At 44.1% G+C, this 18,169-nt stretch overlaps 1 protein-coding gene across 3 annotated transcripts in view; it reads left to right on the top strand.

The window, feature by feature from the left end:
• The window catches only part of CLASRP (CLK4 associating serine/arginine rich protein), a 59,829-nt gene extending 45,687 nt beyond the window's left edge, over positions 1–14,142 (top strand). For 2 of the 3 annotated variants that reach the window (XM_068250885.1, XM_068250884.1), the window contains exons 16-21: positions 1,110–1,170; positions 2,847–2,905; positions 4,815–4,861; positions 5,567–5,646; positions 9,524–9,548; positions 11,859–14,142. In XM_068250885.1, the coding sequence (XP_068106986.1) occupies positions 1,110–1,170; positions 2,847–2,905; positions 4,815–4,861; positions 5,567–5,646; positions 9,524–9,548; positions 11,859–11,901 (315 nt within the window). In that variant the 3' untranslated portion in view covers positions 11,902–14,142. Of the gene's footprint in view, positions 1–1,109; positions 1,171–2,846; positions 2,906–4,814; positions 4,862–5,566; positions 5,647–9,523; positions 9,549–11,858 lie in introns of those variants that run through there. The other variant, XM_068250886.1, reaches the window with a different exon arrangement.
• Positions 14,143–18,169: the final 4,027 nt, after the last annotated feature.

Here is an 18,169-nt window from a genome sequence, read left to right as displayed (position 1 = left end):
CTGCGTCCAGCAAAAAAAAAATTAAGTAAATCGGCCCAGCAGGGCCTGAGCGGCACCCTCCGGCGGCTTACCCCGTGTCACACACGGGGTTACCGCTAAGGAGGTTAAAGGCAGCCATACACTGGTCGATTGCCACCAGATCGAGCAACAGATAGATCCCTCTCTGATTGAATCTCATCAGATAGGGATCTAATGGCTGCCCATACACAGAAAACAGAGTTTGAATCGATTTCAGCATGAAATCAATTCACAATCTGTGGAGCTGCACCTGCCTCTCGGCCCCTGCTCCCACCGCCACCAGCTATACATAACCTGTTCCGCTGGGGATTCCCCGGGTCCACGCTGACACTTTCTCCGGCTAGCCATCTTCACTTCCTGTCCTGTGAGAAGGGGAAGGTGTTTGACCGCCCTCTACTGTTTGTACATCCTCTGGTTACAGGACAAGACAGGAAATAAAGTAAAGATGAAGGTCAGCCGGGGAAAGTATTAGCGTGGATCCGGGGAACAGGTGAGGTAAAATCAGCGTCGGTCATCGCCGAATCGAACACCTTAACGACGCGCTCCCGACCCGCTGTCAATCAAGCAAAATTTTCCGCCTGGACAGATCGACGGAATCAATCGATTTTGGTTGGAAATCGGTCTGCATTTGCGTAATCGAATTCACAGAAGATTCGATCACAGTGATTGAATCTGCTGTCCCATCGGCGGGAAATCGAGTAAATGTATGTGCACCCTTGTCCTGTTTTCATTGTCTGCCGTGCAAGAGTTTGGCTCCCCTTTTAGTGACCTCTGGAGTAAACATTATGTGGCTCTAAAGCTATATAACTTTGTAATGCATTCATACAGAACTACCAGTTGCAGTGTTTCGGTCATTATTGTGTCAAATTCCTGCTGAACTTTGCATTGGTGTACAACGGTAATCCAGATAGTTATATGTGGAAATATTAATCATTTACTTTCTTTTACAATGTTAGCAGTGTATGGCAAGACCTACTGTAACACAACTTTTCCCTTTCAGCCATTCTTCAGAGCCTTGTATTAAACGTCTGCAGTACTCTGCTGTACACTTTGCTCTTTTCTCATATTGGCGTTTTTTTCCTTCTTTCTAGACCAAGTTAACACCGCAGGAGAAATTGAAACTTCGGATGCAAAAAGCACTGAACAAACAGTGTAAGCGCTGTTCAAGATCTATTTTATATTATGTATCATTTGTGGTAGATATTTGTGGGCTAGAGATGACCCACACGTGATATTTCAAGTTTTCCTGCATAAGGCTAGAACCTAGCCTTATGCAGGAAAACTTGAAATATAACTTTTTTTATATTTTTATAACTAGTGGACCACACTAGGTCCGTTGCAGATTGGATCCGTTTTTCGAAACTTTTTTTTTCTTCCTGCCCAAATGCAACACCCCCCCCCCCCCCTTTTTTTCCCCCCTAAAAATGCCTTTTTTTATAGCATACATTTCCAGTCCGTGGAAACGTATGCCCAGCCGTGGGAGGAGAGGAAGCCACCATGCTGGAGGGGTATAGCCGGTAGGACGGCAGTGGTCGGTGGGGAGGAGGGACCCTCACCTGGGTCCCTGCTACCCCTCCAGTTAGTTTCCAAAACTTTTTAAAATGTATAATGGGAGTGAGCAGGGAGCTTACCTACTCCTACTTTCCCTGCTTCGGTTAATGATCCAGTTCTTTTTAATGAATTGATTTGAATGAATCGATTCATTGAAAAGAGCCAAACTTCCCATCACTACACGTCACTGCCTGCAATGCCGCTCTCTATACTTCGGAGGGCGGCATTGCAGGCAGTGACACTAGTGATGGGAAGTTCGGCTCTTTTTTAATGAATCTATTCATTCGAATCAATTCATTAAAAATAACTGGATCATGAACCGAAGTGGAGGAAGTAGGAGTAGGTAAGCTCCCCACTTGCTGCCATTATACATTTTAACAAGATTTGCAGCAACTAGCTGGAGGGGTAGCGGAGACAGGGGACCCAGGTGAGGGTTCTTATGTGCCTCCAAGCCTGTAGTGATCAGGCTGTCAGTTCTCGGCTATTTGCAACATCAAGACGGAGGCTCCTTTCACACTGGCGCAGTGCATCACCCTGTTTTGCAGTAGGGTAACGCTAAACTAATGTAGGTCTATGGGTCACTTCATACCTGATGCAGTGCACCGGAAGTCTCGATTTTGACACGCGGTATATAGCACATTTGGGGCCGGCATGCGCGGTGACGTGCATCACACGGAAGACATGTATGTCTATGACTACGCACCTTATTACATTTTTCGGCGGTGCGCATGCACGGAAGCGTATTTTTCCAAAACCCTTCCATGCAATTCTAACTTTAGCCACAGAAAGTGAGTGCTTGACAGCCTCCCTTCCTGCTTCGCTTGCAGCCTGAAGGAAGATTGCCGCAGTAATCTCCGATGGCGGTTTTTTGCAATGCGATCATCTCACCCCAGAGCCCAGTTGCCAGTTTGAAGTTGGCCTGAGAGAATAGAGTGTAGCACAGGTCTCCCAGAATGTTTACCCCAGAGCATTCTGGGAGACCTGAGATCGTTTCTACTGACTTTAGAACCCCCAGTAAAAATGAACATTCCTTCCAGTACTGAAGATGCTGTTGCTGCTGCCTGTTATACATTTCAGAAAGTAAACACTGGCTAATTTAAAAATATATGGTGTATATATAGTAAGCAATTTTATTTGTGTTATTTTGACTACAGTTCCTCTTTAAGCTGTTGTTGGCTTAAATATTTATATGAAATTCCACCTCCTCCTAATCGACATGATTTGAGTCTTAAAAATGAAATCATTTGTATTCCTATCGTTTTTTTGTGTTTTTGCAGACAAGGCGGATAAGAAGGCAGCCCAGGAGAAAATCATTCAGCAGGAGCATGAGCGGCAGGTCAGTAGAGACCCAATTTTCCAGGTACCTGTATTTGTGTGATCACTGTATCTGCCTTTTAAAGCAAACCTGGAGCAAAAAATAAACTTAAGGGATAATGAATTGTATATGTAGTACACCTAGGAAAGAACATTCGCAACAAAGAAAAGCCAGTTTGTTTTCCAATACATGAAGCGTTAAATGCTCTTCAACCCACTGGGTCCACTACAGTCCTGTTTTATGAAGCACTTAAACAGCCACAAAACGGTGAGAGACAACTTGAGATAAGGTTTTACTGCAGGAGAGTTCAAAGGGTCATTATTTCTGCTTTGTTTTAGAGTTCAAAAGACAGTTTGGTTTTAAAACTGCAACTGTGACCGTATGATGCAATGTTATTAAAAAAGAAAAAAAAAGCTAAATAACTGAAAAAAAATTACTCTTTTCTTTGCTACTAATGTTCAATTCATCATATCATGCAGTGTTTTTTTTATCATGCAGTGTTTTTCGCTTCAGGTTTGCCTTAAAGAAACTCTAACAAAACAAAAACCCCTGGGGGTTCTCACCTCAGGAGGGGGAAGCCTTAGGGTCCCAATGAGGCTTCCCCATCCCTGTAGCTGCAGGCAGTCCAGTGCTGGCTCCCCTGAAGCGTCCCGGAATCCTCCCCTGATAAGCGCTGATTTATATACCTCCCCTGGCTGCAGTGGGGGGGGCGCTGTTGCGGCTCCCAGCACGGAGATAGACGGAAGTAGCCGATCTCGGTCGAGTCCGCTCTACGGCGCAGGAGAGCAGTAGAGCGGCCCGACAGTGATCGGCTATTTCCCCCTATCTCCGAGCGGAGAGCCGATACTGCACCTGTGCTGGAGCCGGGGAGGTAAATATTTGCTTCCCCGCTATTCGGAGGGGCACAGCGAGACTTGCGTGGGACACAGGAGGACGGGGGAAGCCTCGATCGGATCCAGAGGCTTCCCCCACCCAAGGTCAGTACCCCCAGGGGAACTTTTTTTTTTTTTGTTACAGGTTTTCTTTAAGCAGACACTGTCACTTTTTTTTTGCCATCGTTTTTGTTTGGTTGTTCAGAAGATATTAGATTACCGTAGCTGCTCTCCTCATTTCATATCTGTCTTTCCATTCTTGAGATATGGACAGCAGCTGTTAGAAACACAAGCACCTTTGCTGTTGGAGTAATGTATTCTTGCTAGGGGAGATTGGAACAGGAGAGAACTTCAGTGCTGAGCTGTTTGTAATGGCTATGGTAAGCACATCATTGAGTCTTTGCACATGCATGTTTGATGTATGTTGTCCAAGTCTCAGTCCTGTACAATAGTGTACTGATAAAGCAAGCACTACATACCGCAACCTTGTTTTTCACCTTTAGTTAGTTCATTTCCTCATCTAGGGAGAGGTTATCAGTCATGGTGGAATCCAGGTAGATGAACTGGTGGACAACATCCAACATCAATCAATAATAAAGCAGAGAGCTCTCCTCCCTCTCAATGCACAATGGCACCTCACTGGGTAGTACACATGTGATTATACCATATACTACACATCCAAAATGAATCGCAAGTTTTTCACAACTGAAATGCAAAGTGTCACCTTAGCATCAAAACATGTTAGACTCCTATTCCAGCTGCAGAAGACGGCGCCTGGATACTTGGTAAGTATTTTCTGCCCTGCAAGCCCCCCAAGCGATGTCCCTGTTATCCCTCCCCTGCAACCCCCCCCCCTCCCCCAAGGCATGCAGGTTGAGACTTCTGATTGCCCGAGTTAACAGGCACTTTGCTGTATCTCTGAAACATTGTAACTTGATTTATAAGGTGGAAAACTATTATCCTTTTATGTAGGTGCAGGAGTTGCAGGCATCAATACCATTGTTCTGTCCTCCTCACAGCAGCAGCTCACGACTTCCTGCATCTTTCTTTATTCACAGGAGCGAGAAGATGAGCTGCGAGCGATGGCCAGAAAGATCCGCATGAAGTGAGTACCCTGCTGTTTGGATTTGAGAGCTCTAGTAGAGATAGGTTCTTTCAGTCTTTCGTGGACTAGAGCATTCGCATGCCTTTTTGCTGAAGGCTAGGTAAAAGAAATCTCATATTAATTTATAGTTGGATTTCCAATTTCCTTTCAAATTCAATAAAGGGCTTGTGCACATTAACAACTTATGTCGCCTGTCAGAGATCAGGACATGATCCGCTTGGGCGACATCGCTGGGCCAGGCTTCACACGCTTGTCAGCTATGTGTTGCTATGTGGGAGGGATGACGAGCGGCGCATGTGTGACGTCACATAGGGGAGTGGCGCAAACAATGGGATTGATTGGGGGGCGGGGTCAGCGTTCCTGGGTTTGGGTAGATCCGTCCAGCCTATGGGTTGGGGGGGCCGCATTGGGTGCCATATACATGCCTGATTATTGGCTGAGGCGCTTGTTCGTACACGACTTTACACCAAATTCAATCCCTTTACCAGCTTAAAGAATTCCCGACCCCAAGGCAAAGCTACGTAAGATCGTTGCCTGGTCCTCATAAGAGCTTCTCTGAAAATTTTTACTTTATCCAAGAGGCAAGTTTTTCAACAGGAAGAGGCAGGCTGGATTGCTCTCCCGCTTTCACTCCCTTTATTTAAGACAGTGTCAGAATAGATGTGTAGTATTTACAGTAAAATATATTTGTTGCTTTCCTTTCAGAGAACGCGAGCGTCGTGAGCGGGAGCGTGATGAATGGGAGAGACAGTACACCAGAAGCAGATCGCCTTCACCAAGACACAGTAAGTGTATTTTTGAATCTCCTTGTCATAAGTCCTCTGAGCTAATGATGAAGCATTAGTAATTCGATTGTGCACTCGTCTGCATGACTATGTACTCTGTAAAGCATGGCAGATATTGGTGCTCTATAAATACAGTGATGTGAAAAACTATTTGCCCCCTTCCTGATTTCCTATTCTTTTGCATGTTTGTCACACTTAACGGTTTTTGATGAGCAGAAACATTTAACTATTAGTCAAAGATAACATAATTGAACACAAAATGCAGTTTTAAATTATGGGTTTTATTATTTAGTGAGGAAAAAAAACTCCAAACCTACATGGCCCTGTGTGAAAAAGAAATTTTCCCCTAAACCTAATAACTGGTTGGGCCACCCTTAGCAGCAATAACTGCAATCAAGCGTTTGCGATAACTTGCAATGAGTCTTTTACAGCGCTCTGGAGGAATTTTGGCCCACTCATCTTTGCAGAATTGTTGTAATTCAGCTTTATTTGAGGGTTTTCTAGCATGAACCGCCTTTTTAAGGTCATGCCACAATATCTCAATAGGATTCAGGTCAGGACTTTGACTAGGCCACTCCAAAGTCGTCTTTTTGTTTTTCTTCAGCCATTCAGAGGTAGATTTGCTGGTGTGTTTTGGGTCATTGTCCTGCTGCAGCACCCAAGATCGCTTCAGCTTGAGTTGACGAACAGATGGCCGGACATTCTCCTTCAGGATTTTTTGGTAGACAGTAGAATTCATGGTTCCATCTATCACAGCAAGCCTTCCAGGTCCTGAAGCAGCAAAACAACCCCAGACCATCACACTACCACCACCATATTTTACTGTTGGTATAATGTTCTTTTGCTGAAATGCTGTGTTTCTTCTACGCCAGATATAACGGGACACGCACCTTCCAAAAAGTTAAACTTTTGTCTCGTCGGTCCACAAGGTATTTTCCCAAAAGTCTTGGCAATCATTGAGATGTTTTTTAGCAAAATTGAGACGAGCCTTAAAGAGAGTCTGAAGCAAGAATAGATCTCGCTTCAGACCTCATAGCTAGCAGGGGCTATCCCGCAGCTTAACGGGGGTCCCTGTCCCCCCAAATCCCCTCCGTAATGCGGGGGAGCGCTTCCGCATTGGGGCAGGGCTAACCGCCGCAGCCCTGCTCCACGCGCGTCTGTCAGCGCATATCTCCGCCTCCGGCGATGCGCGTCTATGAAGACGCGCTGTGATGCAGGGCTGCAGCCGTTAGCCCTGCCTCTAGGAAGGGCTAATCTGCGACCAAGAAGACGACCAAGGTTTGCGGGGGGTGGGTTGGGGGGTCAGGGACCCTCGTTCAGCCGCGGGATAGCGGCGTTTTAGCAGGGGCACACATGCCCCTGCTATATATGAGAGCTGAAGCGAGATTTAGTCTTGCTTCAGTGTCTCTTTAATGTTCTTTTTACTTAAAAGTGGTTTGCGCCTTGGATATCTGCCATGCAGCCCGTTTTTGCCCAGTCTCTTTCTTATGGTGGAGTCGTGAACACTGACCTTAATTGAGGCAAGTGAGGCCTGCAGTTCTTTAGATGTTGTCCTGGGGTCTTTTGTGGCCTCTCGGATTAGTTTTCTCTGCGCTCTTGGGGTAATTTTGGTCGGCTGGCCACTCCTGGGAAGGTTCATCACTGTTCCATGTTTTTGCCATTTGTGGATAATGGCTCTCACTGTGGTTCGCTGGAGTCCCAAAGCTTTAGAAATTGCTTTATAACCTTTACCAGACTGATAGATCTCACTTACTTTTGTTCTCAATTGTTTCCTAAATTTTTTGGATCTTGGCATGATGTCTAGCTTTTGAGGTGCTTTTGGTCTACTTCTCTGTGTCAGATAGCTCCTATTTAAGTGATTTCTTGATTAAAACAGGTGTGGCAGTAATCAGGCCTGGGGGTGACTACAGAAATTGAACTCAGGTGTGATAAACCACAGTTAAGTTATTTTTTTAACAAGGGGGGGCAATCACTTTTTCACACAGGGCCATGTAGATTTGGAGCGTTTTTTTCTCACTAAATATAAAGGCCATCATTTGAATCTGCATTTTGTGTTCAATTATGTTATCTTTGACTAATAGTTAACGGTTTTTGATGAGCAGAAACATTTAAGTGTGACGAACATGCAAAAGAATAAGAAATCAGGAAGGGGGCAAATAGTTTTTCACATCACTGTACATAATAACCTGCAGCAGGTTTCTTTCTAGGCAGACATACTGTTTTATCTTTCAAAAGTAACAGTGTTCTGCATAGTGAAACAAACTTAACTATTCACAGCTGTAATTTAATCTCTCTGTTGTGTCAGCTGGCTGCCTAGACAGAGCAGCTAATTTGTAACCACAGGATGTTAACCCTATTTCTGTTTCCTTGAAAGCAGGAAGTAGACACTGCAGATTTATTGCAGGATTTCAGCTGTAACAAATCAGGATATCAGCTGTAACAAAGAAATGTGTTTTGTTTTTGTTTTTTGTTAAAGGATATTTAAAGGTTGCTTATCTTTTTTAGAGCAGAGAGGAAGTTCCACTTTAAAGTGTACCAGAAATCTAAGGGTATAAAAGTTTTATACATACCTGGGTCTTCCTCCAGCCCCCTTCCACACAGATCCCACACCATCTTCATTTGGCCGGTAGAAACCCTGTTAGCTTGGCCAGTCTGTGCATTCCGTGCACCCCCATCTCGCTCACACGACTGGGTAGTAGTACTGAGCATGCGCAGAGCGCTCCTGGCCACATAGGTGCAGCAGGGCCATGCATGTGCAGAACGCCCCGACTGACCAAGCTAACGGGGCTTCTACCGGCAAAACGAGGAGATGTAGGAGGGCGGCGTGAAAGCGATCGGTGTGGAGGGGGGCTGGAGGAAGCCCCAGGTATGTATAAAATGTATACCCTTAGATTTCAGGTTTCCTTTAAGAAAAACTTCCGCTAATGGGCAGATCGCTGTGCAGAGAGACAGAATTGCTCAGGATCTAACAAAGCTGCTTTGCCCACATCGCCAGCAACACAGCAGCACCCATGAATGCAAGCAGAAATAGTCTGTGGAAAATAAAGGGTTACATTCCCACTTGGTTGCACAATATGCACACATTATCCAATAGCGCACTGTGGACAACATGTTTGCCTTGCACTAAATCATTTTATCCTGAGAAGTGAACAGGCCTATACAGTTGTATAGGCAGTGAGTTCACATGTGGCTAAGCACATAGTGTAAAAGCACCCTAACAGTGGTAACTTGCTGGGCTAAGCATGTCTGTTACTTCAAGATGTAGACCTTTATTTAGGAAGCATGTGTTAAGGACAAGTTTGCTTTAAAGAGACTCTGAAGTCTCAAAATTCACCTTTTTTATTTTAAAAACCTTTTACATCATTCCCCTAACTAAATCGCAGCATCCCTGCGGCTGAACACTAAGTAAATCCCCCCAAACTCGCTCGCCCCCCTCCCCACCCCCCCCCCACCCCCTGGCAAAATCCACTACTTTACTGGTCATGGACTTTGCTGCTGGTGGAGGCAGAGCTTTCAGCAGCAGCTCTGCCTCCATGCTTGTCTATCAGCTCATATCTCCGCCTCTCCCCCGCCCCTCTCAGTGAAGGAAGACTGAGAGGCCCGGGCGGAGGCGGGATTTGCGCTGATAGACGCGTGTAGAGGCAGAGCTGCAGCTGAAAGCTCTGCCTCTCACGGAAGCGCTCCCCGCAGTATGCCCCGGGGAGTTTGGGGGGGATTTAGTTCGATTTCAGCCGATGGGATGCAGCGTTTTAGTTAGGACAATAATGTAAAAGAGATTTTTAAAATAAAAAGGTAAATTTTATGAGACTTCAGAGTCTCTTTAAGAAAATAGCTGTTTGCATTTCATCAGTCACATCAGTGTTCTTTCTTTATGCAGGTCGAGAGTACAGCTCTTCAAAAAGGTGAGAAAAAAATGGACTAATTCTTATATATACATGTTATCTGTTAATGCTGCAGTAGAATTGTTCTTTAATCACTTCTGGACCACAGGCTTACCCTACACCAGTGACTAGGCCATTGTTCACAATAGAGGGCTGTGCAGCTTTGTCAGCATGCTGCACAGCCCTACAACTCAGCACACAAATGAATTTTGCCTCCTTTTATTGACCTCAATAGGACACTCTTTTGGAGGACTCTGATCGCTGCTGCGATCTTTGTTTTTTGTTTTTTTTTAATTTTTTTTTTATAAAAAAGGAAGGCTTTTCCCTTCCTCCCTCTCCATCTTTTCTCCCTGTGCTGTCCTAAATCGCCATAGGACTGCGATCGGCACTCATCCCCGCCTCTCATTGGCATCCACCAGCATTCCCCAGCCAAGCCTAGGGACAGCCGAGTGTCCCCCGTACATCCTTGCAGGAGATCACATCGCTGTACAAACGTAAACAATCACGGCTAGCAGGCTGATCGCAGCGTTAGGCGGTACTGCGGCTGCCTCCGCGGTCACGACCATCGGCATGACATGGTCGTCGTTATGTAGTTAAAGTGACCCTGAACAGACATAAGAAAAAAGCCATAATGAACTCACCTGGGTCTTCCAACCCTTCCCCACCCCCTTAAGTCCATGAGGTCCCTCAGTGTCTTCTGGTATTCTATTGGTGGCTCCGTTAGCTGCGTGACTTGGCTGGGAGTCATGCGCAACTGTGCATGCATGGCCCATCCGAGCATCCATTGCTGTACGCGACCTGCGCACTTGAGGGTCTTGAAAGAATGGACCGTGCATGAGCAGAATGCATGCGCAGTTGTGCACGACTCCCGGCCAAGTCGCGCAGCTAACAGAGCCACCAGCAGGAGAACAGAGGGAGCCCAGAGAACGCAGAGGGACCTCACAGACTACGGGGAGCTGGAGGGAGCCCCAGGTAAGTTCAGTATGGCATTTTTGAGGTCTGTTTAGGGTCACTTCAAAGAACAATCTACAAACTCTAATCTGATCATGAAGCTAAGGCCTGGTACATACCATTAGATAGACTTATCGACTATTTCCGACAGGTCCAATCTGATTTCCGATGACTTCTGTTTTTCTGAACGATAGAAGTGCTTTGATCAGTAGCTGCTGAATTTTTATGGTGCATACATGTCAATCCTCCACGCAACAGTTTAGGGTCAAGTGCAATACAGCAGCGATGTGTTCTGTTGCCATGGAGTGGGGGGTGGTGCTGCTTTTGGTGGGAGGGGTGGAACAATCCGCTTTTCCTAAATGATCTGACATTCTGGATCTTTAGGCCACCCATCCTGGCAGCTCTACACATGCTAGATTATTGGTAGAGGTGGACGGTCGCGGCTGTCTCTGCTGAGTTTAGACGAATGTGTGTACTCACCTTAAAGGAGAACTGTAGAGAGAGGTGTATGGAGGCTGCCATATTTATTTCCATTTAAGCAATACCAGTTGCCTGGCTGTCCTGCTGATCCTCTGCCTCTAATACTTTCAGCCATAGACCCTGAACAAGCATGCAGCAGGTCAGGTTTTTCTGACAATTTTGACAGAATTAACAAGATTAGCTGCATGCTTGTTTCTGGTGTGATTCAGACACTTCTTCAGCCAAATAGGTCAGCAGGATAGCCAGGCAACTGGAATTGCTTAAAAGGAAATAAATATGGCAGCCTCCGTATACCTCTCATTACAGTTCTCCTTTAAAGCCTGGTACACACCATGCAATTTCCCATCAGATAGACGGGTCAAAACGATTATTTCCAACAGGTCTGATCTGCTTTCCATTTGTTTCTCTCTATAAAAGTGATTGGAAAATTGTTCAGAAAAACCATCGGAAAACAGATCGGACCAGTTGGAAATAATCGATTCGACCCATCTATCTGATGGGAAGTTGCTTGGTGTGTACCAGGCATTAGCTTCATATTCAGTTTAGAGTTTGTAGATTTTTAGAAAAACAAAGCACTTCAAATGCAAGCGCTCTACCATAGACCGTAATAGGAATTACGGCTATAGCGGCACTTGGGTGCTGTCAAAAGATAGAGCTCGTTACTTTTAAAAAAACGAATTGAGCCTCCAGCAATAGCTGGCAGCTGAATTACAACATTCCCCACCATCCACAGCGACCTGGATGGGGAATAGGAAGTAGCGCCGCCGGGATGTGTGCTGGAGCAGGGTAAGCCGCACATCTGCGTTATCCTGCACCCACATTTCCTGGTGGCTATTTCTTAGGTATGCACCCATTGTTTTTCTGCACTGCATAATCAGTTTGATCCTTTTCTGCCAACAGGAGGTCCCGCTCAAGGTCTAGGAGCCCGCATCATCGTCATTGACCATCTTGAGTTCTGTTATTCTTGTACTTTAGTGTGGCGTAATGGAAATGGCTAGTGAGTCCTGTTGGTACATTCCATGGAAGCAGATGAGGAACCAGTCATTCTTCAGACACACTACCATTGGCTGTGTTGTGAACAGTACACACCACTCAGCAAGGCACTTGAAATTCTGCTAGGTAAACCTTTGCATTTGTTCAGATCACTGTGATGCGATTTCACCTCCAAAAAATGGTGATCCAGCGGAGTTCTACTGCACTGCACTGTAATGTGCAGACTGTCCAAGTACATACTGCCAATGTCTCTTAGCAACATGAAGAAACACTGCTGCAGTGTGAACTGACAGCCGGGGCCCTTTATTGTTAGCTTAAGCTTGAGAAGTACTGTAGGAATAGACCACTGTCTAGCCACAAAAGGAATGGGCACTTTAATGTAGGATTCATATTTCTGCTGAGGTTCCTTGTGCCTAATTATAGCGTAAAGGATAATTGCACTTTTGATTACTTTTTTTCCTCTACCACATCATCAGTTTGGGCACAATCAAGTTTATATTCTCTGTTGATGTGCCTCTTCCATTTGCTACAGGTTTACTCAGTTTATTTTTCCTCTTTTTAATTAGGTACAGATTGACTACATTAGGGCCTGTTTCCAGTAGGGGCTATTCACAGCGATTTTCCATACAGGAATTAGGATGGTGAATCGCACCCTATTTAAATCAATGGGCTGATTCTGGATTCACGTGCGGAGGGGGGACAGATAGTTGGCAGCATTTTTTTTGCATCACGCATAGAATCCATGGCTAGAGGGATTCGGATACATACTCACATCAGAACAATTGTCGGTGTGCGTCTCAAAAATGCACCCCACCACAAGTGGAAACGGCCTTAGCACGCTTCTGTCTGCTTTTCAGATGCAAATCAATTTAAAAACTGATATGCGTTGCTGAAAGAGGACAGAAGCACGGTAGTGTGTTCAGGCCCGTACGGATTGCCTTTTTGTTGAGCTGTCAGGTACACTGTATATAAAATGAAAGTATCTGAAGCCCTTATGCATTGCCCATTTATCTAGTTCATGCTCTCACCCTCTAAAGGGCTAGCAGAAGAACCAAGTTGAAGTGAGCAGCATAGACAGCACTTTGCCCTTAATAAAGGCCATTTGTAGAGTAAAGTGAGCCCTGTACGTTACCATTGATACATTTTTGTTTGCTTCATTGGAGGTTTAGATGATAACGTGAATAGCTGGACTTGTTTTGTTGATTCCCCCCCCCCCCCTGTCTTTCCTTAGTGTGGAATATCCAGACAGGAAGCTGCAGTTAGCTTCCTGTCCAATGAAGTTGGTAATTGCTGTGATGTAATGGATCAAGTCTGAACCCCAGGCAAATAGCTAAGTACAGTATAAGTTGAATACCTTATCAGCCATGCTTGCATTTTGTCGGGTCATTCATGTGGCTCTGATGGCTGTGGACAACACTGTAACTAGAATTAACCTTTCTAGTGGGCTCCCGGGTTTGGAGATTGCTGCTCTGCACTGTCTAACAGGCCGATGGGATCCTTTCTTCTGTAAGGACGGTCACTGTGTAGTCTCTATTCAATCTCCTATCTAGATTCAACTAATATACAAACATTACGCTTTTTTGTTCAACAAATACCCGTGGTTTTAAGTATGGCCTTTTATAATTGCATGCAGTTCAGAGTTTACTTTTTTTTGTGATATAAAATTACAGTAAGCTTGTAAACAGCTTAACCGTTAACTCCCCATGCATCAAATGACAAGTAACTATATTGCTATAATATTGGCATAAATAACCCCTTAAAGGGAATATGTAGTGATTCCCCAAATCCCCCCACCCCCCTTTTTTTTTTTCTTTTAAAGGATACCCACCCAAGGTGACATGATGAGGTAGACATGTGTATGTACAGTGCCAAGCACACAAAGAACTATGCTGTGTTTTTTTCCCCCTCTTCCTGAAAGAGTTAAATATCAGCTATGTAAGTGGCAGTTCCTGTCTGAGCCAGGACTGGGTCAGACTACAGTGTGACTCTCACTGATAAGAAATTACAACTATAAAACACTTTCCTAGCAGAAAATGTCTTCTGAGAGCAGGAAAGAGATAAAAAGAGCAATAGTTCATGGATTTTAGCTCTGGAAAACTTAAATGAATGTGTCATTGAGTAAAAACAATAAAACAGTAAAAAATTGAAGTCTATTTAAAGAGAACCAGACACGAAGCACTCTCATGTATTTTACCATATATATCAGTGGAAACATTAGAGAAAACACCTACCCTGCTTTCGGTTTCATTCTGCATTGCACAGCTTGCTTCTAATCAGCCCTGATAAAATCCCAGAGTGAGCATTCAGTCTGCCTTTGCTATAATGACTCGGCTATAATGATTCCTGAGCAGAGCCAGCAGAGGGCAGGCTTGGGCTTGAAAAGACACCAGAAAACAGACTCAGCTATAAAGATTCCTGAGCAAAGCGAGACTGAATTCTCAGTGGGGGGTTTTATCAGGGCTGATAGTAAACAAGCTGTGCAGTGCAGAATGAAACAGAAAGCAGGGTAGGTGTTTTCTCTAATGTTCCCACTGATATATATGGTAAAATACATGAGGGTGCTTCGTCTCTGGTTCACTTTAAATATAAAATAAAACTGTGAAATATCTTAGTCATTTTTAGGAGGAGGAGGAAAGATACAATTGTTTATTTCATTAGTTTATTTTCACCTCGGGTGTCCTTTTAATTTAGTAGTAGTTGCATTGAAGATGCTTTTTAAACTACTGATTTTTATTATTTTTTTAATTGGGGAACAATAAAGTGTAACTGTATGGTAATTCCCCCCCCCCTCCCCTAGGAGGGTAAAGCCTCTAAATCCCGAAGAGTCTTCCCCCATCGTCCTCGATCGGCTGGTTCCAACACTGGGACACCCGAAAGCCGCTTGTTGACAGTTCATGCATCCACATTGGCACAGACCTGCTCAGGCTCCAGCTGTAAAAGCCAACCCCAATCAGGTTCATGATACTGCGCATGTGCCAGCCGTCTGCCCTGGAGCAGTAGCATAGACCCGATCAGCATCAACTTTTTCCACCCAATCCCGAGAGGTTTCGTGCTACTGTGCAGGTCGCAGTGCAGCTGCGCTTCTGGGGTCTCAGCATTGGATCGAGCAGCTGGAGGAGAACAGGGGAAGCCTCTCCAGGATCCAGAGACTTCCCCCCCTTCTCAGGTAAGTATCTATTTTGGCCCATTGCAAAACCTCCCAGATTTGCTTTAATGTCATAACAATCTGATGCTTGTTCAGAACTCCCCCTGCTGGTTTGATTGGCACGTTTTGTATGTACGAGAAAGGCCTCCTTTTATTGTAGCTCAGCAAAGGAAATATTTGAAGACTTGGCTCTTGTAATGTTAGACACTTGTTTACTGTAGCAGTAAAGCAGCCCTCTCATCTGCTCACATAACATTACCAGATGGCGGTACAGGAGGAGCACCAAAAATCTGAAACACTCATTTGTCATATTTCATATGTTTGTAATTAAAACAAAAGTGTATTTAGTGCTAAACTTGCTGAACAAATGTGCAAAAAACTATACATTTTCTTTAATAACCTTGTATTATACTGTTACTGTTTTTGTAAATAAATTCTTTTTTTTCTAACCTAAAAAAGTGTCTTTATATTTTTGCAAGTTTTGTTTCTGACATAATGAAAAACAATATAGCATAGATGCGGCTTAAAATTACAGATAAATGTCTGTCTCAAAATGGTGGCACAACGTAACTGCATGAATATTTTGAGAGCTTACAATCAGGGCTGTGGAGTCGGTATAAAAATCCTCAGACTCCTCTAATTTGCATATTACAATTTTGTTTATTGAAAGTATGTAACATGAAATGCATCTCTTAACTGCCAATGCTTAGGAATTTTAAAAGACCACTGAAGTGAGAGGGATATGGAGGCTGCCATATTTATTCCCTTTTAAATAATACCAATTACCTGCTTAGCTGGCTGATCTTCTGCCTCTAATACTTTTAGTCATAGACTAAAACTAGTCCTTGGTAAGAGTACTTGTAGAAGACAGGAACAAAGAACATCTATCAGGCCCTAGGCAATGTAACTGTGGGTACATGTAAGAGTGATGTGCAGGTACTCTGCAGGGGAATGAGAGGATTCTTCCTCTATTACACATTCTTCATGCACAATCTGAACCAGGTTTATGGGTGATAGACAACCCCTCTGTGTTCAATGTGCACAACATGCTCAGTGCATTCCCTGCAGCTCTGTGGGGAGTGCATATGTAGAGTATAGTACTACTGTGTAACAAAGTAAACCTGAGACAGACTAAATTTAAGTTTTATACATTGGGCTTCTTCCAGCCCCCTCCAGGCTAATCAGTCCCGCGCTGTCTTCCGCCACCTGGATCTTCTGCTATGGGTCCAGGTACTTGAGCCAGTCGGGAGTAGTGCGCATGCTCACACTCCGCCACTGGGAGTGTACTACACCTGCACAGCACTATTGCGTAGGTGCAGAATGCTCCTGGCTGTGGGAGTGACATGCGGCCAGACTGCGCTGACTGGCTGAATTACCGGGACTCCTAGCAGAAGATCCAGGTGGCGGAGGACAGCGAGGGACTAATTAGCCTGAAGGGGGCAGGAAGAAGCCCCACGTATGTATAAAACTTTTCTTTTCATCCGTCTCCTGTACGCTTTAACTTGTAGTCACCAAACCAAATTTTAACATATATTATTTGATTTCATGAGCAAAGGGAGTGCATAAACCAGCATCAACGCAGAATTATTTCCATCTTATTGACCATCTCTATTAGTGACACAGCTACACATCAGGCTTTATTCTTACAGCATAGATGTTTAGTGTGTGTGTGTGTGTGTATGTATATATATATATATATATATATATGTGTGTGTATGTGTGTGTGTGTGTGTATATGTACTGTATATTGACGAATAAAGTTTTTGCATTTTCATAGTTCGGTGAGTGGCTGTCACTTTTTGTATTGGTGTTCCATTTTTGCTCAGTCGACCTGCCTTCCTCTATTGGGTGAACTAATCGCAAAGGACCTGTGCACCGGATCAATCTTTTTTGTATCTGGAATTAACTATTCCGTGTTGAACCGTCTTGAATTGGATCTGACATTCGCATGATCCCCGATTGACCTAGCTCCATATAATCCCAGTGTAAGGGGTTCTTTAATAGGTTTTAAAATAATTTTAAGAACTATTCAATATCTCTTTGGGCAGAAATAAATGGCGTATGTACTGGGTACAGACATTGACACTGACATTTCATCTGCATTTAAAGAGACAGCCGAAAATGATCAGGATGATTTAAAAGATTTGAAAAAGTTGTTTAGAGCACATAAGAAACTCACCTTGTGACATCTGAGACGTAAGTGGACTGTTTCCACAATGCAATCATATGTTAAGGGGCTGTTCCGTGGGGTATGAGAAACAGATTTGTTCCAGCTGGCCATCTGCAGAATCCAAGATTTATACCGAAATGGAAGGCATTTGCATATGATCTTAGTGTTATGAAAATTATGATAGAAGAAGAAACCATACAGTTAGAAATCTTAAAACCTGATATCGATGAGAGCATAGCTAGATTGGAGTGTTATAGGGCACATAATGATTAACAGCGACTTAATAATTTGGTAAAACGTGAAGTGGAGTCCACTCAAAAAAAAGATAAAAATGGTGAAACAAAATTTCAAATTGATGTGAAGGAATGTAATGAAGGTGAATTTTATAATTGCAAATCTGGAAGGGCAAGGTCTAGATCCAGGGGTAGAAGTGGTAGAGATACTGAGGCTAAGGATAGCCCAAGTGGATCTCCATCCTCTTCTGTTAAATCAGTCCTTTTTTTTTAGAGGACTGGGAGGAAACCGAAGAGGAAGAAAGGTGGTAAGAGAAAGAAGTGTAGCCAGATTGACCAAAAGAAAGAATCAGGGAAGAAGATGCCAAAAGAGGGGGAGTCAGAAACAGGACAGAGACCCCCAACCCATCCTGAAAAAGAGGGTTCAACCCTACCGGAAACAGAATGTGTACAGGGAATAGATGGGTCTAAACTAAGCAACAGTCCGCAGTGGGGAAGAGAGCAATAACATTATTAATTTATGTGGCTTTTCGCTGTCAGAACATCACGTGTCAGTACTAAATAAGGGACTTTCCTTCTCCCCAGTGTGCGGAGGGGACCCTTTTGACACTTTTAAAGACATTAAATTTTTCTTACGTCGGGTTTTGTTCAAAAAAATGTTTGCAATAAA

This window comes from Hyperolius riggenbachi, chromosome 8, assembly GCF_040937935.1.
Source record: "Hyperolius riggenbachi isolate aHypRig1 chromosome 8, aHypRig1.pri, whole genome shotgun sequence".
NCBI classification, from domain to species: domain Eukaryota; kingdom Metazoa; phylum Chordata; class Amphibia; order Anura; family Hyperoliidae; genus Hyperolius; species Hyperolius riggenbachi.
The sequence above is the reverse complement of the archived record's forward strand: the minus strand, read 5'-3'. Positions and strand labels throughout refer to the sequence as shown.